Source organism: Grampus griseus, assembly GCF_964374135.1.
Source record: "Grampus griseus genome assembly, chromosome: 2".
NCBI classification, from domain to species: domain Eukaryota; kingdom Metazoa; phylum Chordata; class Mammalia; order Artiodactyla; family Delphinidae; genus Grampus; species Grampus griseus.
In genome coordinates, this window is record NC_139018.1 from 25,265,630 (window position 1) to 25,278,740 (window position 13,111).

Here is a 13,111-nt window from a genome sequence, read left to right on the forward strand (position 1 = left end):
ATTCCTTTTTCTAAAGCACTTTTAAGCTTAAATAAAACATTAGATTTTTTAAATGGTTGGACTCTATAATCTTTCACTTCTGGGCATCTTAGCCATGTATCATAAGTAAAATTAGCCTAGTCCTTTTCGAGTAATGACCAAATTACAATGAATATTTCTGTTTAAGATGCATGGAGTCTGTCTTATAATGAGAGGTATTGTCAGTGTCTGTGGAATAGATAAGTGGTAGAGGCCATAAGGCAAAGTGAGCAACCTTTTTGGAATAGAGGAGAGCAAAGCACAGAAGCCTGAAAAGTTTACTCTCCTTTTCTCCCTAAATGTAAGTTTATATTTCTGCAAAGTACTGCACCTGTATCTCATGAGGAAGGTGCAGGAACAGAATCTTTTATTAATTGCCTTATCTTTAAAGTGAACAGGAGTTATAAATATATATTAAAGGACCCAAATAAATTTTAATTTGCTTATTTAATTGCTTCAGATTTTATTTTGCAGCAGTTCTCTGGGCTATAATAAGTTTAAATAACAGATCATGGGCTGGTCGCTCATAGACACAAGCCAGAAAAGAAGGATCTTAGCATGGTATAAAAAGGAGGATTGGGACTTCCCTGGTGGTCCAGTGGTTAGGACTTGATGCTTTCACTGCTGTGGACCCAGGTTCAATCCCTGGTCAGGGAACTAAGATCCCACAAGGTGCACAGTGCAACCAAAAAATAAAGCAGTGGGCAGTAACTTTCTCAGTCATGGCTAGTAACAGAAACTTACTATTCGTATTGTTTTACTTTTTTTTTATAGCTTCGGACAGTCTGCCATCTTTCTCCTGGGTGGCCTCAAAAGAGATGAAGCGCCCACCCCCATGTTTTTGCACAGTGGTGACATCATGGTAATGTCAGGTTTCAGCCGCCTGTTGAACCATGCAGTCCCGAGGGTCCTTCCCAGTCTGGAAGGGGAAAGCTTGCCTTGCTGCCTAGAGACGCCTCTCCCAGCTGACCTCCCCAGAGACTCAGTGGTGGAGCCCTGTTCTGTGGAGGACTGGCAGGTGTGCGCCAGCTACTTGAAAACTGCTCGTGTTAACATGACTGTCCGGCAGGTGCTGGCCATAGGTCAGGACTTCCCTTTGGAACTCATGGAGGAGAATAAAAGAGACATCACCCCAGAGGGTTCCTGCCATCTGGATGATGAGAACAGCCAAGTAAAATGAGCTAGGTTAAACCCTGACTGCTGAGACTTGGAGAGCCCCACTCTTTTACTCAGGCAGGTCTTAACAGTAAATGACCGTGCTGTTTTGTATTGCCGCAGACTTAGCACAAAGACAGGCCAAAAGCAGAGACAGGGAAAAACTCATCATTGATCACACTGTTGCCTTGGAACCCATCCTGAAGAGAAAACTGATTAACCACTTCGGTCAGAGAAGTGCTTGACGTGATCCAGTCCCGGTTAGGTTTTGGCACTAACGTATGTGCGAAGTCCAAGGAGGTATGAGCTCCCACAACAGCCTTCTCAGCCTCGCCGTTATCTCTGAGCAAGGTAGACGTGAATTTCCATGTCTGTGGAATCTTTAAATACCTCAGGTTTTATTGATGGGAAACATAATTCCCCTTCCACCACCCCATCTAGTGATTTGTGGTTCCATGAACCAACCATTAGTCTTACCTTCTTAATTCTTCCAGTCAACACCAAATTCTTTGATCTTCTCTGGCCTTCACAGAAAAATCCTATACACTTAAGACAGTGGAACTGGAAATCGCATCTCCTAGAAAAGACAATCACAGTTATCTCTCTTGCCTAAAGGGTAAATATATATAAACCCAAGGAAAGAGGGACAGTAGTTTCTCCAGATGTCTTTCAGGTCTGTAAATAAACTCTTCCCGTTGGCTTTTAAATGCAATTTTAATTGTTGGACTAAAAAAGTCCTAAGGGTATTCTGTAACTGTTTTCCCCATGAATAAACTTACTCAGTTTTCAATTAAAGATCTGTATCTATGTTTGAGGGTAGGTGATTCTGGGATTCGTTTTTTTCCTATTTTCACTTGCTGTATTCATGCTATTGAAGCCTTCTAGCTGTTTCTGCCCTAAGTATTCTTTGTGGCTGTCTCACAGGAGAGAATATTCCTTGATATTCCAGTCACTGCTGTTTCTGGTATTGTAGACAGTATGGAAAATGCATGAAGCACTGCGTTTAATCTGTGCACCCCCACCAGTTCACCTTGGTACACCCTGAGCCTTTAAGTTACCTTGTCTCGGTGGGCCTCAGTTTCCTCACTCGTAAAATGAAAATATTTATTACCATCTTCCTAGATGGATATTGCTATTTCAAACAATAATGGAAATTTAGTGCTCCTTTCTAGAAACATAATATTGCCAATATTTTATTACTATCTGGACTCTTAGAAACATTCTGGCTTATTTGTTTGTGTGGACGACTGACCAGAAGCTGCTTTGATACCTGCTGCTTGCGACATGACTTGCCAAATTTGCATTTCTCCTCTGTCCTGCCTTTTTTTTCTTAGGAGTGTTGAATATTGAGTTTATATTGTAATCCTTGGTAGGTTTTTTTTTGTTTGAAGGAATAAAAGTTAACAGGTTCATCCTTTATGTGTACATACATAGGTTCTAAAATTCGTTCGTGATAGGATAATTTTATATAATTAAAATTACCACTGGAAAAATCCCTTAAATTTTTAATAATGTACATTATATGAACACTGTGTACGTTATATGTGACCCACTGAACACCAACACATGTCATTTAATAAATCCAGCAGTCAGCTTATCTTTCAGCATTAGAAGATTGCTCTTTAGTCAGTTATCAGATGAAGGTATTGCCTTGTGTTCAGGGTCAATATTTTACAAAAAATACATGTTCCAACTGTAAACTCACACTCCATCAAGCAAGATATGTATGCTGTGAGAAGCATGTGGAAACTGAGGCCAGCCAAGAGGATGGAAGACTCCTGTCTCCCAGCCCACGCTTCCTCTAGGGATGTGCTCCTGGACTCATTTGTGGGGTGGAGAGGGTTGCGCAGAATTGTTTGCACAGTTCACTTCTCTCGTTTTTATGTATATTTCTGTGAGGCACATATAGTTGAAGATGTATATAATGCAACTATACTTTGACAGCAGAAATGATACAGCTCAAGGAAAAAGGAAAAGTTGGTGATTTTTCTACATTTAAATGAGGATGATCCCCCCCCACCACCAAGTTTGTTTTAGTTGTCTACCAGATGTTTTCTAAGTCAGGTGTCAGCAAACTGTGAGCTACCCTCTGTTTTTGTACTGCCCATGGACTAAGAATCATTTGTACATTCTTAACTGGTGGGGGGAAAAACTCAGAAGAATAATGTTAGTGACACATGAAAATTATATGAAATTCAAGTTTCTGTGTCCATAAATAGTTTTATTGGAACACAGCCACACTAATTCATTTCCAGATTATCTGTGGTTGCTTTCATGCTAAAATGACAGAGTTGAATAATTGCAACAAAGTCTAAAAGATGTGATCCAGGCTGTACAGCAAACATTTGCCAACATCTAGAAAGGAAACAAGACCCCTAGAAAGGAGCCTGAAACCAAGAGAAAACATCAAGGGGAAGATATTTTGTTTTCTTTATTATTTTATATCAAAAATGCCAGGGTAGATACTCTGTGTTCTAGGATGTATATGATATTAAGAGTGGAGTCACAAATGTTAGGTCTGGGGAAACTGGCACACATGCTCTGCAAGTGGCAGTGTAACTTGCTATATAACCTTTAAGGCTCAGTTTGGCATCATGTAACCTGTAATTCTGTTGTACATCCCAGTTGGGCCAGGGCAGGCCTGAATGATGTTCCCTTTTCCTCTCAGAAGGGTTCTGGTTTGATGATAAATTATATGGTCATCCTAATAATGTTCTAAAATGTGTACCATTTGACCCAATAAATTTCACTTCTAGTTGAGTCTAAGGAAGTAATTAGAGCTGTCTGCAAGATTTTTGTATAAGAATGTAATAGTTTGAAATAAGCTCAATGTCCAGCAACAAGGAGTTGATTAAATTCATGTATGTGTTCAATAAATGGTTATTGAGCAGTGTTCTTTGATTTGCACAAAGTACCCGCTTTTGTGGTGCTTATATCCTAGTGGAAATGACATAACCATACAGAGGAAAACTATAGCCATTAAAATTCATGTTTTGGAAGAACAAGTAAAGATATGAGGAAATACTTGTGTTTAATGAGAAAACCCACTTATGAAACCATGCATAGTAACCTAATTCTGTATAGATTGTTTATATATTTTTTTAAAACTGGAAGGATAGGTATACCAAAGTGTGAATGATAGTGGGATTATAGTTGATGTTTCTTCTATTTGTGCTTTTCTGTATTTCTATTTTTTTTTACATTGAAAATTTTTTTGTCTTTTTTTTAAATAAATTTATTTATTTATTTATGGCTGCGTTGGCTTCGTTGCTGCATGCAGGCTTTCCCTGGTTGCGGCGAGTGGGGGCTACCCTTTGTTGTGATGCGGTGGCTTCTCTTGTTACGGAGCACGGGCTCTAGGCGCGCGGGCTTCAGTAGTGTGGCGCGCGGGCTTCAGTAGTGTGGCACGCGGGCTTCAGTAGCTGTGGCTCCCAGGCTCTAGAGCGCAGGCTCAGTAGTTGTGGCACATGGGCTTAGTTGCTCCACGGCATGTGGGATCTTCCCGGACCAGGGCTCGAACCCGTGTCCCCTGCATTGGCAGGCGGATTCTTAACCACTGCGCCACCAGGGAAGTCCCTGAGTCATTTTTTAAATAAAGAATACATGCTTGAATTTTTTTTCCAATTAAAAAAAATAGTCCTTTACGTTGTAATTCTGCCTCTACCTGAAATATATTAGAATGCAAATCTAGGAACATCAGCATTGTCTAACAAGAAGAGCTTGTTGGGCTTCCCTGGTGGCGCAGTGGTTGAGAGTCCGCCTGCCGATGCAGGGGACACACGGGTTCGTGCCCCAGTCCAGGGAGATCCCACAGGCCGCGGAGCGGCTGGGCCCGTGAGCCATGGCCGCTGAGCCTGCGCGTCCGGAGCCTATGCTCCGCAATGGGAGAGGCCACAACAGTGAGAGGCCCGCGTACTACAAAAAAAAAAAAAAAAAAAAGAAGAGCTTGTTGGAGGAAACTATTTTATGTAATAAGATACTATATAACCACTATCAATCACGTTTTAGGGACATATTCAGTAATCAGAAGAAATGCTCAATATGTTAACTGAGAAAAACAGCTTAACAGAATGCACAAGCATTTTACCAGTGCTTTTTGTATGCACAATTTGTATGCACAGAAAAGGCTGGAGGGTTATAATCTTACATCTCCCAAATTTTCTGTCGCCAGCACAAACTGCTCTTTTGAAGAAGGCCTTTGTGTTGCTTTTTTGGAAGGGGCAGGTAAGGCACACACTGCACTCAGCAGCAGCAGCTTTGTAGTGTCCACTCACCTTTTTAACTGCCCTCATCAGCTCCGTTCCAGTCTGAGGCCCTTTCATCTGGCTAAGATGGATCTTCTCACTACTGCTTCCTTATTATTTCAGTAGAGCCTCTTGCCCGTTTCCAGCACCCTACATCAGATTTTTCCTAAAGCATCCCAGGCCTGCAGTGAGACAGAGATGTGCTGAACAGGACAAACTCAGCAAGACTTGGCTTGCCACGTTCTAATTTTCCCAATTCCTTTTTTACTAAGATAAGCTGGTCTTACCCCTTTTCTGTTTTCCCTTCATCTAAAAGGTTGGTTTATTAGAGTAGGGGAAAAAAATAAAACCCTAATATCCTAGGTAGATTATACTAAGGCAAATTAGAATGGTAATGAGGTGGAAGGGAGCCCGAGGAATGATTACTGATCTCAGTGTGAATGAGGGGCTGGCAGAGCTAGGCAGGAAAGACACCTCACCTGTTTTCTCCTGCTTCGAAGATTACAGTGGAAAAAGCAATGCAAATCTAGTTTCTTAGCCTGCGTAGTAAATTTTTATTGACAATCCTTTTCATCAACTATCCTATCCAAATTTGAGCCCTCATGGAAATGAGTTTGTTGGTTCTCAATTAGTTTTATTGGAAAAACAGATTTCTAAGAAGATGGTATAGACGATGGAAAGTGAAATAGAGTGGTTATCAGGAACGCTAAATTTTAGTAAAGCTCCAACACTTAGCTGGGTGACCTTGTATAAGTCACTCCACTGAGCCTCAGTTAACCTTTTTGAGCAACCCAGTTTTCTCACCTTTAAGGAGGTTTGACCAAGTAATCCTGTGTTACCTACCAGCTCTGCAATGCTGTTCTTCTAAAATGAGAAATTAATCTCAGAGTTTGGCCTAAACAGCAAGGCTACCCAGTAAGCAGGATTGTTGGTAAGGAAATCAAGTGTTAACCAAGAGAAAGAGGAGGGTAAGGAGGGATTAGGGAAATGCAAATTAAAGCAATGAGACGTAAGTAAATTAGATGTTTGTACCCATCTATTTGGAAAATTTAAGGAGATTTTAACCTCTTGACTGTTCTTTTTACTTCCACCCTATTTCTTAATGGTCAGTATGGCTCTGCTCTCAAAGTATCCAGAGTCTAATCCCTTCTTTTTGCCTGTAGCGCCCTGACCCAAGCCACTATCATCCGTCAACTGGATTATTATTGCAGTAGCCTTCTGACTTCTTCCATGCTTGTCCCCACCTTCTACTCCTATAGTTTATTCATAGTTTATTCTTAACTATGGCCAGAGAGAGGCTGTTAACACCTAAGGCAGCTCATGTCACTCTGGTGCTCAAAACTTTCTAATGTCACTTGTTGCGCTGAGTAAAAGCCAAAGCCCTTTTAGTTGACTACCAGTCCCTCGCCATTCTGGCCCCCCATTTTCTCTTGGTCCTCTCGCCCACTCTGTTCAAGCTACACTGGCCTCCTTGCTGCCCCTCTGAACAGACCAAGCACGTACCTGACCTTTGAGCTGGACTTGCCTTTGCCTAGAACACTCTCTTCTCTGAGATTTGTACTTACTTCCTTCAAGGAAGGCTCAGAATCACCGGGGTGAGGCCTGCCTTCACTATCCTATTCAAAATCTCAACCCCACTGCCATTCCTCATTTTCTTTACCACACTATTTTCCATAGCATTTATGACATAAAACTTCATTATAGGAAATAAGGAAATAATTTCTTTTTAATAGTAATTTCTTTTTTCCTTATTTTTAAGAAATAAGGAAAAAATATTGTTTCCCACCACTAGACTCTAAGTGCCCTGAGGCAGAGGTGTGCCCTAGTTTTCTAGAACAGTGCCTGGCACATAGTAGTTTCTCACTATATATATATTGAATGAATGGATGGATGCCAGTGTTGGTGGGATGTGTGAAAATGAAATTTACATTGATAAAGCTATTATATTATCAGTGCTTTATCAATTTACATTGATAAAGCTATTATATTATCAGTGTATATTATCAGTATATTGATAAAGCTATTATATTATATTATCAGTTTATATTATAAAGCTATATTATATTATATTATCAAGTGCCCTGAGGCAGAGGTGTGCCCTAGTTTTCTAGAACAGTGCCTGGCACATAGTAGTTTCTCACTATATATATATTGAATGAATGGATGGATGCCAGTGTTGGTGGGATGTGTGAAAATGAAATTTACATTGATAAAGCTATTATATTATCAGTGTATATTTACATTGATAAAGCTATTATCAGTATATTACATTGATAAAGCTATATTATATTATCAGTATATATATATATATTATATATATCAGCTAAATTTTGACGCAACAATTCTAGGTATCTCCCCTATAGAAATGCCTATCAGGGACACAATGATATGTGTAAAAAGATGTTCATTACAGTGTTCAAAATAGTGGAAAACTAGAAACAACCCAAATGTTAAAGAAAGAGTTTAGAGTAGGGAAAGAGTTATTTGAATTATGGTTCATACACACTATGGAATATTAATACTATGGAGCCCTTCACAATAATGTACTGACATGAAAAGTGCTCCAAGGGACTTGCCAGGCAGTCCAGTGGTTAAGACTCTGCGCTTCCACCGCAGGGGACTCTGGTCCAGGAACTAAGATCCCGCACGCCACACAGTGGCCAAAAAAAAAAGTGCTCCAAGACAGATTGGTTATTGAAAAACATGAAATAGCAAAACTCTATGTACAGTGTATGAATTAAAATGTAAAAAGTAAACAAGACTATTATCTGTATATGCACGTACATGTGTGTAAAGATGGGGGAAAAGATACATCCAAACATAACAGTGGGAAGGAGAGGGGCTGGGCGGTGGTAGAAGGGACTTTTTACTCTATAGGCTTTTGTGAGGTCTGATTTCTTTGCAAGAACATATTTATGTATTATTCATATAATTTTTTTAATTATGCATGGCAAACCCTATAAAGAATTATATGCAGTAATGAAAAATGGAGGAAATACATCTCCAAACTCTCTGGAAGTTTCCTATTATAAATAAGATCGGGTACTGTGTTAAGTGATGCAGAAAGCAGCCAGTTTCAGCTGCTCCCACAAAGGCTTTAGTTCTCGTTTCTGGGTTGGGATTCTCCATGGGCTGACTAGGGAGTGTATGATCCTATCCATCCAGGCAAGAGAATCAGCCTCCGTCACGTTTGTGTCTGTCCTAAGCTCAGCTCGCCACGCCTGGAAACCCTGTTCTACCTCCGCCATGGAAACACCAGCGTGGGCTTTGCTTGCTAGGGCAGTGAACAGTCAGCCTTAAGGTTGAACCAGTTGGCGAGGGTCACAGTCCTCCCCTGAAAATGATTACTGTATTCTAGGGATATGGCTGGCTAGATAGCATTGAAGTCCTCAGGGCCCTAAGATTTATTGTTTATTAGGTGAGGGGAAGAGGGAGGAGAGGTAAAACCTGCTGTTGGGGCACACAGGTGGGTGTTCGTGCGCGTGTACCTTTCCTGGGTTCAGTGTGTGTTCCCTTTTGGTAGATGTTAACTGTCCTGTCTCCAAAGTGAGATTAGGCCTGAAAATGAGCCCAACTGATGGCCGGCTGCTCCCATTTGCTCCCATCAACAGGAATGAAGCACTTCCTGAGAGCCACCAGATAGAGGCCCTAAACGTTTTGCCTTCGTTTTTAAGAGGTGCTCAACACCAAAGGCTCCGATCTCAACAGCTGTAAAAGAGTTAACAAACCGCCTTGCCTGGGTTCTGGCCATGGAAGAGTCTTCTCCTATCTCTGAAGACAACCATGCCATGTCTGTGTCATTATCCAACTACTCCTGCCTTTGGAGGGGTCACATGGTAGAAGAATTGCCTACAGGAGTTGTAGAAACATCAGTGTTGCTGCTGTCTGTCAAGCAGCAGCCCTTGTTATTTATTAATCCAGCAACTTTATTAAGCATCTATGCAGTGTGAGTCACTGTGTTATGTGAATGCGATGGGCATTGTTCCTGCCCTCAGGTCCTACAGTACGTGGGAAAAATACCTCTGTAAACAGGCAATAAAGTATGCTGTGATGAGCCAAGTGCAAGGTGCAACAGGAGCGGCATGTAACAGAGAGCTGGAAGGGAAAGGCTTCCTACAGGAAGGAACATAAAAGCTGGCAAAGAATGAGCCGGACGTAGCTTCACTACCCTCCTGTGTGGCTAAAGGCCATTTATTATCTCTTTTGTTTCTTTGGTCTTGTGGGAATAAAAGCATCTGGAAAACTTTTGAGGACTTTTTCAAACCTTAATAGTTTATGATTCTGTATGATTCATTCGTTTTGTTCATAGCCCTTAGCAATGTCTGCTATCATGTCCTTCGTTCACTCTATTATATGTGTCCTCCAAAGAACAAGCTCCCTAAGGGCAGGTTCTCGTCTGTCTCGTTCACTGATATTTCCCTAACATCTAGAATACTGCTTGGTACATAGCTGCTCAATAAAATACTGTTGGACAACTGAAAATTTTCCAGGCAACCTTTTTTGAGGAGTTTACTGCTTATCCTGAATGGGAATGTGGCTAGAAAAGGCACTTCCAGCATCATCAACCAAACCCTATCCAAGTGCTCCTCATGCCTTAATCAGGGACCATTCCACTGCAAGACACAAACTTACCAAACTACAAAAAGCATCTGAGGGCAGGAAATGCACAGAGCCTCCCTGAGAACCAGAAGCAGGAAAGACCCGTGGACCACAGCAACTGCCACATTTCCCTCCCTCAACCACCCTCTCTGGTCTTGACTTCCCTCTGCCTGTGTCTGCTTCCTGGGACTGCAGACCCTCTTTGCTGACTTTACTTACACAAAGCTGCCCCCAAGTTGCACCTTAAACCTTCCAGGCTGTTTGCAAGTAGATAATTAACCCCCATCCAGACTGCTGGAGGAGAATCTGCTTGGTATTCTACATGTTCCCCCTGTCCGGTCAGCTGTGGCCAGGGACACGGGGATACTTTGCTCATCAAAATCAAAGGAAGGCTAATGGGTGGAAGGAAAGGAAATGATTAGCAGAAGAAATGATTGGCATCTCTACTGACATTCATTGTACAAATTTCCTTCTAGAATGAAGTGCTGGAGAATGTTAACCCCAGATCACTGGACTCAGAGATAATAGAAGGGGGGGCCTATCCATGGCTGTCCCCAAGCCCCTTCACCAGAGGCTACTCCCAGGGCCTTCCCCAGACAAGATTCATCAGTGCCCCCATGTCACCTCCCCTGCTTATTACCTCTTGGGCTTTGTGAAAAGGTTGGAGATGAGGCATCTGCTGCCCCCGCACCCCCATTGCTTGGGAGACCAGAGGTGATTGAGGCGCTTTCAGCCAGAAAAATATAATTTAAGGGCTTGGCATCTGGCTGGGAACAGAGAGCTATGTTGCCATGGCAATGCCTCGCTTCATTTAACAGCAGCATATCCCTGAGTTTGGTCACATCCACACTCAGGCACATGTAGCTCCCTGTCAGTAGCCCCCGCGATGCGCGCGCGCGCATGGGCGCGCACACACACACACACACACACACACACACACACACACCCCTCTGGCAGAAATCCCTCTGCAGAAGCAAAGCCCATTCCTGCGCCTGCCTCCCCATCGTAGACACCCAAGCTCATACCCTTTCCTGCAACACCTCGGCCAATCATGTGGACTCCAAAAGCACCCCCAGACAGCACAGAGCCCTCCAGGGAATTTAAAGGGCTACATGAGTGCAGAGCCCCCATACAGGTCCACATGGAAGCCTGCCAGGGTCCATATGCTTTCCTGCATTCCTAACACAGAGCCATATCTCCATCTTCCTTTATAAATCTTTGTGCGTCATCTCCAACCCTTTCATGATGCCCAAGAAGATAAGAGAGAGAGGAACAGTGGTGGCCGGGGCACAAATGCTTCTTTGTTTTCTAGAGAGGAAAGGGGTTAGGCCAAAACCTTGCAGATATTTACCCAGAGGCCCCTAAGCACCTACTGAGGTTCTGTCCCTGCCCCTCCCTTAACTCAGGCAGCAGTGGACAGGATGGATCAGGGCAGGGAGACTTGAAAGCACAAGGATGTTCGTAGCAATGATATTCGTGGCGGTGAACAATCAGAAATAACCTAAATGTCCATTAGTAAGGAACAGGTAAATAAATTTAGAGAAAGAGCAAAGAAAGTATAGCTATTTCACTAGATTCCCGATGATAAGAAATAAATGTAATCAGACTTTGAAATAGCTGTATATGTGAAATAGATGTGCATATTATTACTGAGCTATCAAAATGGATGACAGGATTTTCTGTTCTCTTCTGGATCTCTGCCACTGCTTGCTGATCATTAAGTAATTTTCAGAACCACATTTTCACCCATAAAATGTAATGATTCTCCTTGATGAGGTCTTTGTGAAAAAAAAAAAAAAAAGAAGATTGATGATTTCACACTTATACAATATTCCTGCAAAGATGGTTTGGTCCATCGGCACTGATGATTTAATAAAGCAGTGCCCCCAAGGCTAGGAACAACAGGGCAAGCTAAAGAGAAAATAGAAAACCTCAGTCTCAAAATGGCAAGTTTGAAGCATCGTGATTCCCAGCATGTCCTGAGTGAGGGCCTGTTATATGCAGAGCACTGTGCAAAGCATCAAGTTCCCAGGACACAACAGGCATAAGAATAACACTATTAGAAAGATGCCAGGGGTGCCAACCCTAGAGGGAAGAAAGAGGTCACAGGTCACGTGCATGGGATAGGACCACAGACAGATAGAAAGGAAGGATATGAGGGAGGGAACTTCTTCCTCACTCCTGACATTTCCTCCCGGAAGGAAACTTGATTAGTGGAACTTCTGGAACTCTCTCTGCCCCACTGCTCCTCCTGCCCTGGTGAGTAGAGTGGTGAAGAGTGAGTAGAGACTGACTGTTAATTTTGGAAAGAATATTTGGGCATCCTTGACTCGGCCCACATCTTGTCTCCCTTGGGTGTGAGCCCACCTGTTGAGTAAACATTCTTCCCACCTTCTTGCTTTTACTCTTATAGGGCAAGACCCCTCTGCGAGGGGAAGGACTGTCTCCACTCAGTGTTGGGATTGGGTGGGTACGTCTGCTTAAATTCTGGGTCTCAGTATTAGCAGACTCAGTTGGCTAAAGACTGGTCTCTTACTACCAATAAAGGTGATATTTCATCTTGCACGTTTCATTTGTTTTATGTCTTGACTTATGCAAAACCCAGGCAGGAAATAAGAATGCTAACTTTGGGGAACCCCTTGAAGCCTGCAGTAGTTATCCGTTGCTGCATAACAAACTACCACCAAACTCAGTGACTTAAAATGACAAATGTGTATTATCTCACACCGTGTCCCAGGGGCACCTTAGCTGAATGGTCATGAGGCTGCAGGTCAGGGCTACCTTCGTCTGAAGCTTGTTCAGAGCTAGAGCATCAGCTTCCAGCATGGCTGTTGGCAGGAGGCCTCAGCTCCACCCTACGCAGCCTCTCCACAGGACTGCCTGAGGGCCCCCTTGACACAGCTGAGGGCGTCACCAGAGCAGTTAGAGGAAGTCACAGTGCCTTTATAACCTAGTTTCCGAAGTCGAACACCATCACTTTCTCTGTATTCTTCAGAAAAGAGTCCAGCCCCGAAGGGGAATTGAGCTCCATTTCTCCAGAAGAGTGTCAAAGAACTCGAGATCTTTCTTAAAACCACAGAGTCCTCGACAAAGGA

The 13,111-nt window shown here is 42.6% G+C and overlaps 1 protein-coding gene across 1 annotated transcript in view; it reads left to right on the forward strand.

Annotated features, from left to right (window-relative positions):
* The window catches only part of ALKBH1 (alkB homolog 1, histone H2A dioxygenase), a 29,804-nt gene extending 27,836 nt beyond the window's left edge, over positions 1 to 1,968 (forward strand). The window contains exon 6 of the mRNA XM_082647813.1: positions 793 to 1,968. Coding sequence (XP_082503939.1) covers positions 793 to 1,198 — 406 coding nt within the window. The 3' untranslated portion in view covers positions 1,199 to 1,968. The remainder of the gene's footprint in view (positions 1 to 792) is intronic.
* Positions 1,969 to 13,111: the final 11,143 nt, after the last annotated feature.